The sequence below is a fragment of the Cherax quadricarinatus genome, chromosome 23, assembly GCF_038502225.1.
Source record: "Cherax quadricarinatus isolate ZL_2023a chromosome 23, ASM3850222v1, whole genome shotgun sequence".
Taxonomy (NCBI): domain Eukaryota; kingdom Metazoa; phylum Arthropoda; class Malacostraca; order Decapoda; family Parastacidae; genus Cherax; species Cherax quadricarinatus.
In genome coordinates this window covers 19,376,486-19,396,586 of record NC_091314.1, presented here as the reverse complement: position 1 = coordinate 19,396,586, position 20,101 = coordinate 19,376,486, and the positions used below count along the sequence as shown (strand labels likewise).

The following is a 20,101-nucleotide window of genomic DNA, read 5'->3' as shown; positions in this document are numbered from 1 at the left end:
ACGATTCTGAAAATCGGGGAAAGGCAAAAGACCAGAAACGGAGTACTGGGTTCAGGCACAAAGGTTGCAACCTTACGCAGGGTTGAGAGGACCTCAGTGAGCGCAGCACCAAACACACTGGGAATCTTTATTCTGGAAACGTTTCGCGATTACTACATACAAATTTATAAAAGATGCAATGAAGAAGAAAAGGAGGATTTCTTGGTGCTAGCTATGGGAAGAACAGGTTATAACTTATTGACTACGTATAAAGGCTTTCAGAAAGGGTACTGGAAAATATTTAAGATGAGAGGAATAGAATCGGAAAACTGTGCACCAAAACCATAGGAAATTTTAATTTTGACGACAAATTCAGAACAGGTCACAAGCATAAATTCTATTCCTGTATCTTAAAATCCGTTAAAAGGCAAGATTTTAATTCATATTTCAACAGAAATCAGGGATAGCGGAACTGCACCTTGCTGGCTAAAGCAACATCAAAGCTGAAGGAGAGAGTAATGGTCCTGAGAGAAAATAGTCGAGCATGACGGCTCATGAGGAATCACTAAATCCATAGGAGTTATACAGCGCCTGGAGATTGCGAGGCAATCATGTTCGAAATAAGGAAACAACAAGTCTATATATATAGCCAAACAAATAAAAAATCATATTCAACTAGTTTATTTCATATCACCCATACATTACTACATATCAAAATGATTTACGTGTATTTTATTTTAATCGGGGGGTAACGTTAAATCCGTAGGAATCATATAGAGATTGGGGAACGGAAAGCATTCAGGTGCAATCCAAGGAAGGGGAGGATAAGTCTGGTTCCTTGGATCTAGTCCCTCGGGAAGGCTGACCTTTAAAAAGTTGGTAGCCCTACCTTGAATACAGAGGGAGTGTGTTTCATAGATACATCAGTTTTATTAGGAAACATTAATTTTCCGAGAACTAATTATTACATTTGTGATTTCTAAATTAAATTCGTGTTTATAGAACAATCAAAAGTCCATGGTGGCTCCTCTATTTGGTATGAGGCTGGCAGCAATCCCTCCTAAATTTTGAAGATAAACAACATACATTTCTGAACCAGAAGACACTTAAAAGTATCTTCTGGTTCAGCTTACCTAGCCTGACATACCTAATCTCAGCCTAGGATAACTTAACCGTATCCCGTGTCTAACTCTTAATCGTAGCTAACCTAACTCAAACCTAGTTATATATAATCTAACTTAATCCAACCTATGATTTATCCATCCTAATGTTACCTGATGTAATCAAATCTAATACTATCGAGCTAGTCCCCCATCTAACCCAGGATGACCAATCTAACCTAAGCTACCCTAAATCTGACGGAAAAAAAAGTCCCCTTTTCAGTTGATCGGGAGAAGTGGGGCGCGAGTGAAAGATGCGATATACTCAGGAAAATATACCGAGACGAAATATACCCAAAGGAAAAACATATACCCAAAGGAAAAACATGTCACGGATGTATGGTGAAGGAAGAAAACTGAGAGAAAGGTTGGTGGGTCTATGACTATCTCTTAATTACCCTCTTGAGGATCGAACATATCAGTTAATAAATGCAAGTTATCAGGCTAATTTTGCGAATTACAAAATGTTACAATAATGTAGAAATTACAGGTTAACGCACCACACCGATTAAAAAAAAAGTGCAGTTGAAATAGTGGTTAACTTATTTTGCTTACTTTGACAATGTTAGAAAATAAAGTCGAAAGGTTCAACGAAAAATTGAAAACCGAGTGGAAGGATAAAGGAATAAATACTTACCCGCCAGCAATGACAACTGCTAAACTATATCAAAGTGAGGAGTCTGACAAGGTGTGTGACTGGGTGCGCTGATGCTGGTGCAACACCCAACCTTCCCCTCACACTACCCAGCACACACTGACGTCTACTGCTACACCCAGACTAATGCACCACACTTACACTCCATCCCGTCACCGTCTCATCTTCAAGCCCCAGACATCACAGGACCTGGACGGTAGAACACACTTCGTACAGTCCTGGTAAATTATTATTATAATCATGGGGGAGCGCTAAACCCACAGGGATTATACAGCGTCAAGGAACCTCCTTTGGAGGAGTCATGGCAAAGCTTTAAAACTTTCCTTTTTCTACAAAAAGTTAAGAGAGGCAATTAAAAATATTTATGTTCTTGTATAATGTGGCTTTCGGGAAATACAACGCGGCGAGCGAGTGACACTGAACCAAGAATGGAAAACCCTGGACTGTGGCGTGAAGTGGATTAGGGGAAAGTGAAGGTTGAAGGAAATGAGACAATTTAAACTACAACGAGCAAGGGAGAGAAGGTCAATAAGATGGAGGGAATATTAAAGAAAAAGGGAGAAGTCAACAAGATGGCTGGAAAATGAACGAGAGGGAAGGGCCAGCAGGATGGAAAGAATATTAGAGGAGTAAATAGGATGACGTAATATTAACACAACAGGGAAGGGATCAACAAAATGAAAGGATTTTTTTTTAATTTAGTAAAATTAGCTACATCAGCAATGTGCTTCTACCGATTCTGCATGTTACATAATGAAAACAAATTATGCCTCCCTGTCAAACTCTATCACACAAGATAGATTTCAGTGTTGAAATCTTTTAACCTGACCTTTGTGACTTTACTGGAGTAATGAGGATACAAAATATTCAATTAAAGGCTCTGCAGCTACGAGAGTTTTAAATATTTTTTTCAGCAGAGCTGGAGTTACTATTACTTGCTAATTACCATCTTTCAATTAATATAATCATGAGGGAGCACTAAGCCCTTAGGATTATATAGCGCCTGTCGATGGGGGGGGGGGGATGGAAGGTATTCTGGCCCAATTCAGTGAACCGGAGCACAGATCCAATTCCCTACATCAAGAGCCCTCACCAGCATCAAGGAACCGTCGCATTAGCCAGTGGCTAACGCGACAACTGGTGGAGTTTTGAGACTCTGACTGCGGGTTCAAACCCCACCCGTGGTATGGTTTATATATATATTTATATATATATATATATATATATATATATATATATATATATATATATATATATATATATATATATATATATATATATATATATATATATATATATATATATATATATATATATATATTATCACACTGGCCGATTCCCACCAAGGCAGGGTGGCCCGAAAAAGAAAAACTTTCACCATCATTCACTCCATCACTGTCTTGCCAGAAGGGTGCTTTACACTACAGTCTTTAAACTGCAACATTAACACCCCTCCTTCAGAGTGCAGGCACTGTACTTCCCATCTCCAGGACTCAAGTCCGGCCTGCCGGTTTCCCTGAACCCCTTCATAAATGTTACTTTGCTCACACTCCAACAGCACGTCAAGTATTAAAAACCATTTGTCTCCATTCACTCCTATCAAACACGCTCACGCATGCCTGCTGAAAGTCCAAGCCCCTCGCACACAAAACCTCCTTTACCCCCTCCCTCCAACCTTTCCTAGGCCGACCCCTACCCCGCCTTCCTTCCACTACAGACTGATACACTCTTGAAGTCACTCTGTTTCGCTCCATTCTCTCTACATGTCCGAACCACCTCAACAACCCTTCTTCAGCCCTCTGGACAACAGTTTTGGTAATCCCGCACCTCCTCCTAACTTCCAAACTACGAATTCTCTGCATTATATTCACACCACACATTGCCCTCAGACATGACATCTCCACTGCCTCCAGCCTTCTCCTCGCTGCAACATTCATCACCCATGCTTCACACCCATATAAGAGCGTTGGTAAAACTATACTCTCATACATTCCCCTCTTTGCCTCCAAGGACAAAGTTCTTTGTCTCCACAGACTCCTAAGTGCACCGCTCACCCTTTTCCCCTCATCAATTCTATGATTCACCTCATCTTTCATAGACCCATCCGCTGACACGTCCACTCCCAAATATCTGAATACATTCACCTCCTCCATACTCTCTCCCTCCAATCTGATATCCAATCTTTCATCACCTAATCTTTCTGTTATCCTCATAACCTTACTCTTTCCTGTATTCACTTTTAATTTTCTTCTTTTGCACACCCTACCAAATTCATCCACCAATCTCTGCAACTTCTCTTCAGAATCTCCCAAGAGCACAGTGTCATCAGCAAAGAGCAACTGTGACAACTCCCACTTTATGTGTGATTCTTTATCTTTTAACTCCACACCTCTTGCCAAGACCCTCGCATTTACTTCCCTTACAACCCCATCTATAAATATATTAAACAACCACGGTGACATCACACATCCTTGTTTAAGGCCTACTTTTACTGGGAAATAATTTCCCTCTTTCCTACATACTCTAACTTGAGCCTCACTATCCTCATAAAAACTCTTCACTGCTTTCAGTAACCTACCTCCTACACCATACACCTGCAACATCTGCCACATTGCCCCCCTATCCACTCTTTAGCCTTATCTAAATACTGTTCACTTATATGTTTCACTGTAAACACCTGGTCCACACATCCCCTACCTTTCCTAAAGCCTCCTTGTTCATCTGCTATCCTATTCTCAGTCTTACTCTTAATTCTTTCAATAATAACTCTACCATACACTTTACCAGGTATACTCAACAGACTTATCCCCCTATAATTTTTGCACTCTCTTTTGTCCCCTTTGCCTTTATACAAAGGAACTATGCATGCTCTCTGCCAATCCCTAGGTACCTTACCCTCGTCCATACATTTATTAAATAATTGCACCAACCACTCCAAAACTATATCCCCACCTGCTTTTAACATTTCTATCTTTATCCCATCAATCCCAGCTGCCTTACCCCCTTTCATTTTACCTACTGCCTCACGAACTTCCCCCACACTCACAACTGGCTCTTCCTCACTCCTACAAGATGTTATTCCTCCTTGCCCTATACACGAAATCACAGCTTCCCTATCTTCATCGACATTTAACAATTCCTCAAAATATTCCCTCCATCTTCCCAATATCTCTAACTCTCCATTTAATAACTCTCCTCTCCTATTTTTAACTGACAAATCCTTTTGTTCTCTAGGCTTTCTTAACTTGTTAATCTCACTCCAAAACTTTTTCTTATTTTCAACAAAATTTGTTGATAACATCTCACCCACTCTCTCATTTGCTCTCTTTTTACATTGCTTCATCACTCTCTTAACCTCTCTCCTTTTCTCCATATACTCTTCCCTCCTTGCATCACTTCTACTTTGTAAAAACTTCTCATATGCTATCTTTTTCTCCCTTACTACTCTCTTTACATCATCATTCCACCAATCTCTCCTCTTCCCTCCCGCACCCACTTTCCTGTAACCACAAACTTCTGCTGAACACTCTAACACTACATTTTTAAACCTACCCCATACCTCTTCGATCCCATTTCCTATGCTCTCATTAGCCCATCTATCCTCCAATAGCTGTTTATATCTTACCCTAACTGCCTCCTCTTTTAGTTTATAAACCTTCACCTCTCTCTTCCCTGATGCTTCTATTCTCCTTGTATCCCATCTACCTTTTACTCTCAGTGTAGCTACAACTAGAAAGTGATCTGATATATCTGTGGCCCCTCTATAAACATGTACATCCTGAAGTCTACTCAACAGTCTTTTATCTACCTGGAGTTTACCTGGAGAGAGTTCCGGGGGTCAACGCCCCCGTGGCCCGGTCTGTGACCAGGCCTCCTGGTGGATCAGAGCCTGATCAACTAGGCTGTTACTGCTGGCTGCACGCAAACCAACGTACGAGCCACAGCCCGGCTGATCAGGAACCGACTTTAGGTGCTTGTCCAGTGCCAGCTTGAAGACTGCCAGGGGTCTGTTGGTAATCCCCCTTATGTATGCTGGGAGGCAGTTGAACAGTCTCGGGCCCCTGACACTTATTGTATGGTCTCTTAACGTGCTAGTGACACCCCTGCTTTTCATTGGGGGGATGTTGCATCGTCTGCCAAGTCTTTTGCTTTCGTAGTGAGTGATTTTCGTGTGCAAGTTCGGTACTAGTCCCTCTAGGATTTTCCAGGTGTATATAATCATGTATCTCTCCCTCCTGCGTTCCAGGGAATACAGGTTCAGGAACCTCAAGCGCTCCCAGTAATTGAGGTGCTTTATCTCCGTTATGCGCGCCGTGAAGGTTCTCTGTACATTTTCTAGGTCAGCAATTTCACCTGCCTTGAAAGGTGCTGTTAGTGTGCAGCAATATTCCAGCCTAGATAGAACAAGTGACCTGAAGAGTGTCATCATGGGCTTGGCATCCCTCGTTTTGAAGGTTCTCATTATCCATCCTGTCATTTTTCTAGCAGATGCGATCGATACAATGTTATGGTCCTTGAAGGTGAGATCCTCCGACATGATCACTCCCAGGTCTTTGACGTTGGTGTTTCGCTCTATTTTGTGGCCAGAATTTTTTTGTACTCTGATGAAGATTTAATTTCCTCGTGTTTACCATATCTGAGTAATTGAAATTTCTCATCGTTGAACTTCATATTGTTTTCTGCAGCCCACTGAAAGATTTGGTTGATGTCCGCCTGGAGCCTTGCAGTGTCTGAAATGGAAGACACTGTCATGCAGATTCGGGTGTCATCTGCAAAGGAAGACACGGTGCTGTGGCTGACATCCTTGTCTATGTCAGATATGAGGATGAGGAACAAGATGGGAGCGAGTACTGTGCCTTGTGGAACAGAGCTTTTCACCGTGCCTGCCTCGGACTTTACTCTGTTGACTACTACTCTCTGTGTTCTGTTAGTGAGGAAATTATAGATCCATCGACCGACTTTTCCTGTTATTCCTTTAGCACGCATTTTGTGCGCTATTACGCCATGGTCACACTTGTCGAAGGCTTTTGCAAAGTCTGTATATATTACATCTGCATTCTTTTTGTCTTCTAGTGCATTTAGGACCTTGTCGTAGTGATCCAATAGTTGAGACAGACAGGAGCGACCTGTTCTAAACCCATGTTGCCCTGGGTTGTGTAACTGATGGGTTTCTAGATGGGTGGTGATCTTGCTTCTTAGGACTCTTTCAAAGATTTTTATGATATGGGATGTTAGTGCTATCGGTCTGTAGTTCTTTGCTGTTGCTTTACTGCCCCCTTTGTGGAGTGGGCTATGTCTGTTGTTTTTAGTAACTGTGGGACGACCCCCGTGTCCATGCTCCCTCTCCATAGGATGGTAAAGGCTCGTGATGGGGTTTCTTGCAGTTCTTGATGAACACGGAGTTCCATGAGTCTGGCCCTGGGGCAGAGTGCATGGGCATGTCATTTATCGCCTGTTCGAAGTCATTTGGCGTCAGGATAACATCAGATAGGCTTGTGTTAACCAAATTCTGTGGCTCTCTCATAAAAAATTAATTTTGATCTTCGACTCTCAGTCTGGTTAGTGGCTTGCTAAAAACTGAGTCATATTGGGACTTGAGTAGCTCACTCATTTCCTTGCTGTCATCTGTGTAGGACCCATCTTGTTTAAGTAAGGGCCCAATACTGGACGTTGTTCTCGACTTTGATTTGGCATAGGAGAAGAAATACTTTGGGTTTCTTTCGATTTCATTTATGGCTTTTAGTTCTTCCCGCGATTCCTGACTCCTATAAGATTCCTTTAGCTTAAGTTCGATGTTTGCTATTTCTCTGACCAGTGTCTCCCTACGCATTTCAGATAGATTGACCTCTTTTAGCCGCTCTGTTATTCTTTTCCGTCGCCTGTAAAGAGAGCGCCTGTCTCTTTCTATTTTACATCTACTCCTTTTTCTTAGAGGAATAAGTCTTGTGCATACATCAAGTGCCACCAAGTTAATCTGTTCTAGGCATAAGTTGGGGTCTGTGTTGCTTAGTATATCTTCCCAGCTTATATCGGTTAGGACTTGGTTTACTTGGTCCCACTTTATGTTTTTGTTATTGAAGTTGAATTTGGTGAATGCTCCCTCGTGACTAATCTCATTTTGTCGGTCTGGGGCTCTGCGCATACATGTCTGAACCTCAATTATGTTGTGATCTGAGTATATTGTTTTTGATATGGCTTACGGAGGAAAGATTCTTTTCCACTTCCCCATGGACAATAGAAGAAATAAGGAAGAACAAGAGCTATTTAGAAAAAGGGAGAAAAACCTAGATGTATGTATATATATATGCATGTGCGTGTCTGTGAAGTGTGACCAAAGTGTAAGTAGGAGTAGCAAGATATCCCTGTTATCTAGCGTGTTTATGAGACAGAAAAAGAAACCAGCAATCCTACCATCATGCAAAACAGTTACAGGTTTTTGTTTCACAGTCATCTGGCAGGACGGTAGTACTTCCCTGGGTGGTTGCTGTCTACCAACCTACTACTTAGATATATATATATATATATATATATATATATATATATATATATATATATATATATATATATATATATATATATATATATATATATATATATAATATATATAAAAGATAAGAAAAATATTTTTGTTATAATCATAACTAAGCGGTAAACCTAAAGACAAAAAAAAGGGGGGGTTAAATGACTTTGAAAAATATCAGCTTTGAAAACAGTGATTAATCAATAGTTATAAAGTTATAAAAGACCAGAACTTTCATTTGCGGGCAAGAGCTTTGAAAAAATTTAGAAGATGAAGTGCCCAATGTCTTATTAGAACCTCTAATATAACCCAGAACCCCTCCTCCCCCATCCTCACCAACTAAAGTGAAAAATAAGGTAATATGTAACACACTACGAACCAGGACAGTCACAGAACTCTGCACTCACTCGAATTGAATCCAAGCCTAAACGAATATTTTCTATTTTCTGAGCAAAATAATCAGAAAAGACCGAAGCCAGCTGAAAATCATAATCGAAAGCAGGCAGAGCAGGTTTATATATGCAACCAAGTAGGTCATTTAAATGGGTGAACAGGAGCCTTTGATCACAACAAAACTCAATTTTATCCCTGTCGATTTCCACCTTACAAGCCGATAATTGTCCATAATTAGTCTACGAGCTTGTATTCTACGCACCTCACTCATGAGACCAACGTAACTATGGCACAGGAATCATACCAAGGGGCAAAATTCGATTTTTTTAATCTTTTTCTACAAGTACTGTGGATTTTTTTTACATAATTTCCTAAATGTAGAACATATAAATAAATAATGTAATAACTGTGTAATAAAATATGATGCTGTTTTGACCCTTCGAGAAATTTCGAGAAAGGGGGAGGGGGGGATGTGGTACAGCCAGTAGGGACACCGGGGTTACCTGGAGGAGATGCCATGTTGAATTTAATGTGTGCATTGGTTGTGACAATCATTTAATAATCCGGCGTCATCGAGGCCATAATGGGGTGTTTCGGCCAGGATTTGTAATAGGAACCCGTGTTAATGTCCCCTGCTGAAGACTTGGGACAGAAAATTTGCGGGACCTCAAGAATTACGTGTGGATAGCAAAATAATTGCGAACGTCACAGGGAAGTGCACCATAATCTTTACATTTAGGTCTAACTGGCCAGTGTAGGGGCTAGATGTTCGGCATGATAGTGGCTATCTTTGTACTTAGCAAATCAAAATTGTAATTACGCATTGTAACCTTTACTGAATGGTAATACAAAGTTAATTTTTTATGTACAATAATTATATTCTGTGTTCCCAACAAGCCTAATCCTATACAGTCCACAAACCTTAATTACCAGAGTAGCTGGATTTAATATTATAATTATTAATTTAATGTTAGGTCTAACTTTTTGTGAAAGAGGTGTAGAAGTGGCCAGTCGAAGGAGTTTCAGTTCGGTGACCTACTGTGACTAAATCCCATTACCTCACCCAAATTGCTTGCAGGTAATACCCGGTAAACCTGCAGGTGATTTGCTCACATAATATTAATAATAATAATTTTTCAAAAGCGTATGTACAAAGTATACAGACCTAGCTGCCATCAGTGACATACTATATAAAAAGCTCCCTTGTTATGCAGAGCATTTCGGGAAAATTTTGTAAATTTTGCCCCCAGGATGCGACCCACACCAGTCGGCGAACACCTAGGTACCTATTTGACTGCTAGGTGAACATGGAGAGCAGATGTCTTAAGGTAACACGCCCTAATGTTTTCACCCGTACCGGGGATCAAACCACGGACTTTCTATGTGTGAATGAGTGCGCTACCAACCGAGCTGTGGAACCTGCGAAAAATTCATTGTATGGAAGTGATGAATTGACTAAGGCGATAACACCCATCTAGTACCCTATCCATTGCATTGATAGGGTACTAGACATACTCATAATAACTACAGTATTATAATATAATACAATACTGCAACTGAAAATAAGAGATGAAAGTACAATATAATCGATGACAGTCATTTTTCTTACCTCATGTGGCGGATATATCAGTTTACAGTTGGATTACTGGCTTATCCAGTTGCGACTAAGAATAACCTTGTTTCTGAATCATATGAACTGTAAAGAGCCAGCAGTAATTCCAGTGTGGGAGACATCCAGGTATATGGTGCGGGAGATGTACATGTAGACCAAGGGATCCCAACTTTTTCTATGCCCCGCATCCCTAAGAAATGTTTAATTAATGTTGCACCCGATACAAAAGTAATATAACATTTAAAGATGGAAGTAAAATTTCTATTTTTTGAATCACAAATTGAACCAAATACAGTACTGCGGGTGAACAAATTGAACTCAAAAAATAAGTTTTTAATTTAGTGCATATTATTATTATTATTATTATAATCAAGGGGGAAGCGCTAAACCCGGAGGATTATACAGCACCTGGGGGGGGGATGTGGAAGGCATTCAGGCTTAATTTGGGGAAGTGGAGCACAGATCCAATTTAGTGCATAAAATGCAAATATAAAATGAACAATTAGAAAAGCTTTTGGCAAAATTAACGGAATGGCGCCTTTCATTAGGACACCCCTCAAGGGAGGTTCCTTGATGCTGGTGAGGGGCTCTTGATCTAGGGAATTGGATCTGTGCTCCAGTTCCCTGAACTGAGTTTGAATACCTTCCATCTCCCCCTCCCCTAACATGCGCTGTATAATCCTACGGGTTTAGCGCTCCCCATGATTATAATAATTTCATTAGGATTTCGCACACCCTGGGTGTGTGCACTCCAGGTTGGGAACCGCTGGCGTAAACAGTTCAATGGCGTACCTGAGGTATGGCACGTGCCCTTAGGCGCCATTTGAAGGGGGGCGCCACTGAGCAGTTTGTCAGACAAGCCATCCTCGGATAGTGGATTATTATTATTATTATTATAATCAAGGGGGAAGCGCTAAACCCGGAGGATTATACAGCGCCTGGGGGGGGGATGTGGAAGGCATTCAGGCTTAATTCGGGGAACTGGAGCACAGATCCAATTCTCTAAATCAAGAGCCCCTCACCAACATCAAGGAACCTTCCTTGAGGGGTCGGATAGTGGAAAAAAGAATTTTCTTCAGATGCATAGTGTCTTTGATCATCAAGGGTGAGAAGCAAGAGTATAACTAGATTGTTATTATTATTATCAAAAAAGAAGCGCTAAGCCACAAGGACTATTATTATTATAATCAAAAAAGAAGCGCTAAGCCACAAGGGCTATACAGCGAACTAGATTGTTAAACCATTGAAATGGTTAGGTAAATTATTATAATCATGGGGAAACGCTAAACCCATATTATTATTATAATCAAGGGGGAAGCGCTAAACCCGGAGCATTATACAGCGCCTGGGGGTGATGTGGAAGGCATTCAGGCTTAATTCGGGGAACTGGAGCACAGATCCAATTCCCTAAATTGGTAACCCCATAGGATTGTACAACGCCTGTTAGGGGAAAGGGGGAATGGAAGGTATTCAGGCTTAATTCAGGGAACTGAAGCAAAGATCCAATTCCCTAGATCAAGAGTATTATTATTATCAAGGGGGAAGCGCTAAACCCGGAGGATTATACAGCGCCTGGGGGGAATGTGGAAGGCATTCAGGCTTAATTCGGGGAACTGGAGCAGATCCAATTCCCTAAATCAAGAGCCCCTCACCAGCATCAAGGAACCTCCCTTGAGGGGATGGTTAGGTAAATATACAATACTGGGCACTACATATCTCATACCATTGCTCAGTGACAACTGGTATTAAGACCATTCTCCTGCGCAAACTAGAGATACTCTAGAATTTTGTGCAAAATCTGTGAATTTTAATGTTCTTATTAAGTGTCAATTCCTTATTTCAGAGCATTGTGTAAGATTGAAATGTTTCTTCACGAAGAAGGAAAGTGGAGAAGGACGGAAGAAACGAAAGTTGGAGGCCGAAGAAGCCATTATTATAATCACAGGGGAGCGTTAAACCCGTAGAATTATACAGCTCATGTGAGGGGGAAGAGGGAGATGGAAGGTATTCAGGGAACTGGAGCACAGAGCCAATTACCTAATATTATAATCATAGGGGAGCGCTAAACCCGTACGATTATACAGCACCTGCAGGGGGGGATGGAAGGTATTCAGGCACAATTCAGGGAAAAGGAGCACAGATCCAATTCCCTAGATCAAGAGCCCCTTACCAGCATGAAGGAACCTTCCTTGAGGGGTGGAGAAAGGCAAGCAAGTTCGACAGCCTCCATGGGTCAAGGCAGGCTCTGTAATCTTGCTCTGCTGAATGTAGAAACAGAAAAATGAATGAATTTGAGCACATAGACCAATTTGCATCAGTGAAAGAATGCAAGGTGCACTTGTAATTTTCATGTAATGCCATAATTTAATTAATGTTAACAAGCTTGACTATTGAACTGATTTTATGGTAAAGTTATCTGAATGATGGGTGTCAGATGTTCAGACAGGGGAGCATAATCAGTGCTTGCCACAGGCACTGTTTTCTGTAGGTAGCCCCTGGATGTAGTAGTTTCCTTTGCTATGCAGTACTCCTTGCACATGTGATGAGATGCCAAACTCCACCTTCTTTATTAAAGTTTCTGCTTACACTCAGGTTGGCTTTCTTCTTCGCCCCATCACTGGCTTTAGAGGCCGTTGTTAATAACCCTGCATAGGGTATTTTATTAATGACAATGTAAATCAAGAGCAAATTGGAGACCATATGACATGTGAAATCCATAGCAAACCGACACAAGGCTGAGTCACTGGCTGCCCCTGCCTAGGAACAATGACAAGAGTGTGGATGAAGGCCGGAACAAACCTGCAATAAAGCGGACTGTCTACTTTACTGATGGTACGACTGGACCAGACACCATGGGATACAGCAGAAAATTTTACAAGACACCCCACACACTGGACTTGCCAAGTCTTTGTCCAGCCAGTTTTGTAAAGTTTTATCTAACACTTGTTTTACAGAGGTCTTACAGTACTATAGATGCAGCCTTGCACAACATTATGGAAAAAAACATTGCTTGAACATGTAAAGTCTCGAAGAAAATCTTCGAGGAAAAGTGGTAGTGTTAGGAATGAAATGTTGAAATGCCAGATACGGTAAGAGTTGAAAGTTTTTTCTAGATTGAAACAGATAACTAAATTTTTGTTTAAAAAGGCAATGTGAATGAATGTACAATCTGAGTAGAGGGATGATGATCAAGCCCTTTCTCAAACAAGATTTGCAAGAGGAATTTCGGATCTTTAAATACCAAAAATGCCATTTATTGCACAGGGTTCTAGTAATATACAAAGAGCACTGGTAAAATTATTATTACATTCATATAACACTAAACCCAGGCAAGAACTTTTTTTTTAACAGTTCGGATGCCCATCCAAACTGCATCATCTTACCCCTCCTTCAGAGTGTAGGGATTGCAATTCCCACCTCCAGGACTCGAGTCATGCTAACTGGTTTCCCTGAATCCCTTCATTAATGTTACCTTGCTCACACCCCAACAGCATATAATCATAAAAACCACTTTCCTACACACACTATGTTCATAAATGCCTGTTGAATATCCAAGCCTCTTGCATACGAAACTTCCTTTACCCCCTCCCTCCAACCTTTCCTAGGACAACCCCTACCCCTCCACACCAGTCTACCTACACAATTCAGTGCAGAATGAAGTCTTCTGGGAAAACCCACAAACAATTGCAGAAGTCAATTTGAGAGGAAATGAACATGGGTAAGGACGAAAACACTCAGCCTATCAAGGTATTGACTTCATAAGAGTAATTATTATAATCAAAAAGAAGCGCTAAGCCACAAGGACTATACAGGACTTCATAAGAGATTACAGATAACAGAATTAAGATTTAATAATTTGGCTAATGTGCCCAACAAATAAAAATTAAATATCCAGGAAAATGCCCCATTCCTTTACTGATCCATCAATTGCAAAATGACTGCACCACAATCAAAGGGATCCAAGTCTCTGGTCTATATTTCCATCTAGATTTTCCCTGGTAAAATTTCCATCGAAGTACATCTTATCCTTGTTTAGTTCAAATTTCCTAGTCATCCAAGTACAAATATCCAACAAAAGACAACTAAAATGGAGTTCTTCATCTTTCATGTTCAAAACCTCTATGTAAACCTGTGTATTATTCATACTAATGAAACCAAATAAAGAGACAGAAGGTTGGGGGTATTTAGATTCACATTCTATTATTTTAAAGGGTGGAAGTAGATGACTTAGCCACTATAGATCAACTGTTCTTGGGTTGGTAAGTTATCATTTAGGTATGCATCAAAACTTGTTTGGAACAATTATAATCAAAACTAGGGCTAAACCCATAAAATTCATACAACACTGTAGGGTAGGGTGTGCTAAAGGTGCAATATGCTTTATCAGAGACCAGCGAGGGTGAAGAGTACGTCAGAGGTAGAGTTAGTAAGGGCAGTGATGAGTGCTAAAGGGAAGTATAATCCAAGTCAGCATGATAAAGCTGTTACTGACAAATAGAGAGAATGTGTGTCAAAGGTGGAGCCATCAGAGGGAAGATAAAGTAAAGGCATTAGAGCAGTGACAACGTCAAGAGGTAAATTCTGCACACCTGCTGGTACACTGGACAGTCTAATAGTACCCGTTTGGCAAACTGAAATTGGAACTTGACGATTTTTTTTTTTGTCACTTTTGTTTGGAAGATTCCCAGGACTTTTTTTTTTTTTTTTTTTGCATATGATCAGGGTGTGTGTGTGTAGTGTACTATGTTAGCATTAGCATTGTCACTCAACTGTCATTCTCTCTGGCAGATAGCTTGAAGCTATTCTGCCCTTGGGCATGCAGATGATCTATGACTAAACTGTATAAAACTTTATGGTAAAACACTAGTTACTCTGAAGGTGTTTGGGCCAAAATGCTAAATTTTATTTAAGTTTGGACATCAGAAATGAAATATGCTTTGGCTTTATCTTGTTCCTTTATCAGGCACAGTATATTCTTTTGATAATTCATGTCAAAGTTTTATGCTACTCCAAAGAATACACATTCACTTAATCACTATTTAACATCCTCATATAAACCTGCTGGATGCATAAGTCCCTGAAACTCAAAACTACTAGTACCCTCAACAACCTGATTGACCAGGCAAGCACCAGACAAACCCCGCCTATGGCCGGGCTCCGAGAGTTGAAAAGCTTTTTGACGTAACTGCCCTCCTGCCTTCCACCACAGATTTGTACCCCCATTTTATCAGTCTTTTTCTATCCTCTCTACATGCTTAAAACCAAAATCCCATCTTCAGCTCTTTAAATTACACCCTTGGTCACCCTACATTACCTTTCATTTTCTATGCTTTGAACCTTCCTTTAACTAAGGTCATATCACAAAATAAATACATTGGATTAGATTCCCGAGTTAAAGTTGACTTCCTTAATTATATAGTGAAACTTTAAATGCCAGAAGAAACTTACACAAACATATAGCTAACTAATAACTTACAATCATAGAGATAACCAACAACTTGTATTTTTAGGAAATTTAATCATTATACAATGTATCAATTATGTGGTGTACAGTACTTAATTGACCAACGTCACTAGTAACAGTATTATTATTATTATAATAAAAAAGAAGCGCTAAGTCACAAGGGCCTAGTGACAGTAGACTTGAAATGGTTGACACTATGAAGAGACCCAACAACCAAGACCAACTGGTATGCAACTTCTGTCAGGATAAAGATAATTGAAAATTTGTGTCACTAGCCATGCTATCACATATTGCTTCCATGTATTAATTGTACTGTTGCTCGCCTTAATCATCTGTAGCCTTATTTTCTGAGGACTTTACTGAAAGTAATCAAACTACAACATATAATTTTTTATTAAAATTATCTGGCAGTTCCATTTTTAAAATAGTATTAAATTAGAGCAAGATAAGATGCTTACCCATTTACCTCACAGGAGGGATAATGAAATGCTGCTGCCTGATAAATCTTTAATGTTTCCACATAGTAGTAGTGGATAGTAAGCTTTATTATAATTACTGCTGCATATACAAGTACGACCTTGGAGCGGGCGGCGGTGTGGCAGCCGCTCGTCACCGAGTAGGCGTGTTGGCAAAGGGGAGGGCGGGCAGCGGGGAAGGGGAGGTGGGAGGAAAAGAAAGGCCCAACAGGAGGGAGGGAGGGATCGCTCAACTCAGGACAGTAAGTTGCCTTCTAGTGACTTGACTTTGCATACAATGAAGGAAACACAAGACTGCAAACGTGAGTATGAAGCCCGGGTGCGGGGTGAACCAGTGACAAGCTGACTACAAGCAGTCATCATTACCTGCTGGCATGGATGGGCCCACAAAGGGGCCGAGGAACCCATCCAGGCCGGCAGCATGTTCAGTGGGCAGGCGCAGTAGATGCCCTTGTGCACTACATAGCGGCCTGCACACACCGCCGCCCCCGGGCAGCCTGGGAGGGGGTGGGGCCGGCCGGTGGGGGGCGGCAGGCGCAGCCACACTAGGACAACATCCTCCTCAGTCATTGGGGTGATGACTCCAGCCACCACCAATTATCCTACCAAGAGTTTATGAGGCCACCATTACGTTGCGTCATTTTACGACTACCAATAATCCTTACGTGGGCAAGCAACAAAATATCATAACCATGTCAACACGAGTGACACCACAGCAATTGCATATGAGGTTGCCTTTAAACCTTTGAAAACATTAACAGTTATCATACATCACTCAATTTTAAAGTGGCACTTTAAAAACACTTTGACCTAAAATATGGGTACATATGAGGTACCATCCATGAAATTCTTTATCTTGAATGAAGCAATTTCACTGAGTTTAATGTCACCCAAACCACAAGGACTACAATTAAAAGCATTTAATTTGATAATTTTTTTTTGAGGCAAGCAGATCTGTCGAGGATGAAATAAGCGGTGCCTAGCAACATAAGAGGCAGCCCGCTGCTGCTGCCACCACTGCTGCTCCTTCAAATGCTTCCAGTCACTGGTGCATCTGGCCTCTGCTACCAACTTCCTCTGTTATTCATCATGCTTCTGCTGCTGGTGCTGCTGCTGCTGTTCGTAGTTGGGGCGAGTTCTACATCTGTGGATTCATGTCCCAGTTCCAGAGCTGTTATAACAAAAGCAGAATTGAAATGTTGTATAATGAAAAATTTACCAAAATTTTACAAAATTTGATGATCAGGCTGGTATAAAAAAGCTTAAAAATTATTTCACTAAGTAACAATGCAACACACTTATCTTACATAACTAAAAAACTTAATTTAAAGATTAAGATTTACACATACTGTACTGCTATTGGTAATTACAGTATAAGTGAACTTGAAAATGAATAATTATACTCAGAACTACAATTATTTTGTAGACTAATTGGCATCCAAGTCATAGCCTACTTTTAAAAGTGCCATATAGACAAATTATAAAATTCATTAAATATTTGGTAGGATAATTAAATGCCCTGCCATCAGTTTTGAGAATATTCACTTACACTTACCCACCCTGTCAAAATTAAATCAGATAAGTTTCCCAAAGCATGCAGTTAAAACTTGTACAATTATCAACCAATCTTTCCACATCCCATAATTTCTTGTGCTATACAGTATGTATATACATAGCTGATGACCATGCTTACTAACCCACCTCGATATTGATTTATTAATTGCAGTTTTACGTGTACAACATTCTTGCATACAAGTGCATCCACTGATTATACCCTTACCATAATTTTTAGCCTGCGTCTATATAATCCATTCTTTTAATACCTTTTATCAATTATTCATTAATTTCTCTACCTGATGTCAAACCACATTAAAGTAAACACACACTATTTACTTGTCAATGGCTTCGAACATGTTCTCGTTCATCTATTCAACTGTAATAGCAAAAGCTCAGCATTCACCACTGAAATGTATGTAAGTGATTTCATCTCATTAAACACAATACACACACTATAAAATCTTATTAATGCACCTCTTAAACCTAATTTGCTCCTTAATGCAATACAGTACATCAAACAGATCATTTTCACTGTAGTCCTAGAAACTTGTTAAATACTGTACATTAAACTTTCGTAGTGATAAAAATACACAATCAACTCAACAATTCTTCTCCATAAAGGAATATGGTATATGTGGGCAGTCAGAATACACATCCCAGCTCAAACCCTGTGCAGTGAAACACATGACAAGTTTCCTTACATACAATGACCTTGGTCACCTAGCATTAAACACACCCAGTGGCCACTTTATTAGGTACACCTGCTCATTACTGCAAAATCTAATCAGCTGACCATATGGCAGCACTTCAATGCCTAAAAGCACGTAGAAATGGTCAAGAGGTTCAGTTGTTGTTCAGGCCAAACATCAGAATGGGGAAGAAATGTGATCAAAGTGACTGACCATGAAATGATTGTTAATGCCAGACAGAGTGGTTTGAGTCTCTGAAACTGCTGATCTCCTGGGGTTTTCACCCACAACATTCTCTAGAGCTTATAGAGAATGGTGTGAAAAAACACAAAACATCTAGTGAGATGTAGTTCTGTGGGCAAGAATGCCTTGTTAATGAAAAGAGGTCAGTGGAGAACAGGTGACAGAAAGGCGACAGTAACTCAAATAACCACACATTACAACGTTATGCAGAACAGCATCTCTGAACACACACTATTTCAAACCATGAAGGGGATGGGCGACAGCAGCAAAAAACCATACCAGGTTCTGCTCCTGTCAGCTAAGAACAGGAAACTGAAGTTACAGTGGGCACAGGCTCACCAAAACTGAACAGTTTAAGAGTGAAAAAATGTTGTCTGGTCTGATGAATCATCATTCCCGCTGCGAAATGCAGATGGTAGGGTCAGAATTTGATGTAAACAACATGAATCCATGGATCCATTCTGCCTTGTGTCAACAGTTCAGGCCGGTGGTGGTGTAATGATGTTGGGAATGTTTTCCTGGCACACATTAGGCCTCATAATACCAATTGAGCATTGTTTAAATGCCACAGCCTACCTGAGTATTGTTGGTGACCATGTGCATCCCTTTATGGCCACAGTCTACCCATCTTCCAGCAGGATAACGCACCATGTCACAAAGCACATGTCATCTCAAGCTGGTTCCACGAACATGACTGAGTTCAGTGTACTTCAATGGCCTCCACAGTCACCAGATTTCAATCCAATAGAGCACCTTTGGGATGTGGTGGAACGGGAGATTTGCAGTATGAATGTGCAGCCGACAAATCTGCAGCAACTGCATGATGCTATTATGTCAACATGGACCAGAATCTCTAAGGAATATTTCCAGCATCTTGTTGAATCCATACCATGAGGAATTCAGGCTGTTCTTGGGGCAAAGGGGAGCCCTACCCAGTACTAGAAGGGTGTACCTAATTAAGTGGCCACTGAGTGTAGGTACCAGGATGACAGCTGCCTGTCACGAGTAGCATCCTGAGGAATATAGTCAATTGCTTGAATGGGAGGACTTCAATAAACAAAGGGTTTCCTATTTCTATTTTGATTATACCATTTAGACCTCTTTGTTTCAAATGTGTGTGAACCCAATTTATGGAATACTGATAGGGCTTTCTCTATATATTGGAAAATTGAAACATCTGAATGATCTACAAACTTGGTTAACTGAAACACCAAACTTCACAAATTAAGTAATGTGAAATAAAATAATGATACCTCACTGACTGAATGCTTTGTATCTATTCTTACCAACATAATTTAGAAATTAAAATCCCATCACCATAACCATCATAATTAGTTTAACTACTCTCAATAG

At 40.4% G+C, this 20,101-nt stretch overlaps 2 protein-coding genes across 4 annotated transcripts in view; both read right to left on the bottom strand.

The window, feature by feature from the left end:
- The window catches only part of LOC128685581 (A disintegrin and metalloproteinase with thrombospondin motifs adt-1-like), a 157,775-nt gene extending 155,857 nt beyond the window's left edge, over positions 1–1,918 (bottom strand). For all 3 annotated transcript variants that reach the window (XM_070087998.1, XM_070087999.1, XM_070088000.1), the window contains exon 1: positions 1,777–1,918. The gene's annotated coding sequence lies outside the window, so the exon portion shown is untranslated. The remainder of the gene's footprint in view (positions 1–1,776) is intronic.
- A 14,358-nt stretch (positions 1,919–16,276) lies between these two features.
- Positions 16,277–20,101, bottom strand: part of LOC138853128 (ankyrin repeat domain-containing protein 17-like) — a 31,880-nt gene continuing 28,055 nt past the window's right edge. The window contains exon 3 of the mRNA XM_070087997.1: positions 16,277–17,430. Coding sequence (XP_069944098.1) covers positions 17,398–17,430 — 33 coding nt within the window. The 3' untranslated portion in view covers positions 16,277–17,397. The remainder of the gene's footprint in view (positions 17,431–20,101) is intronic.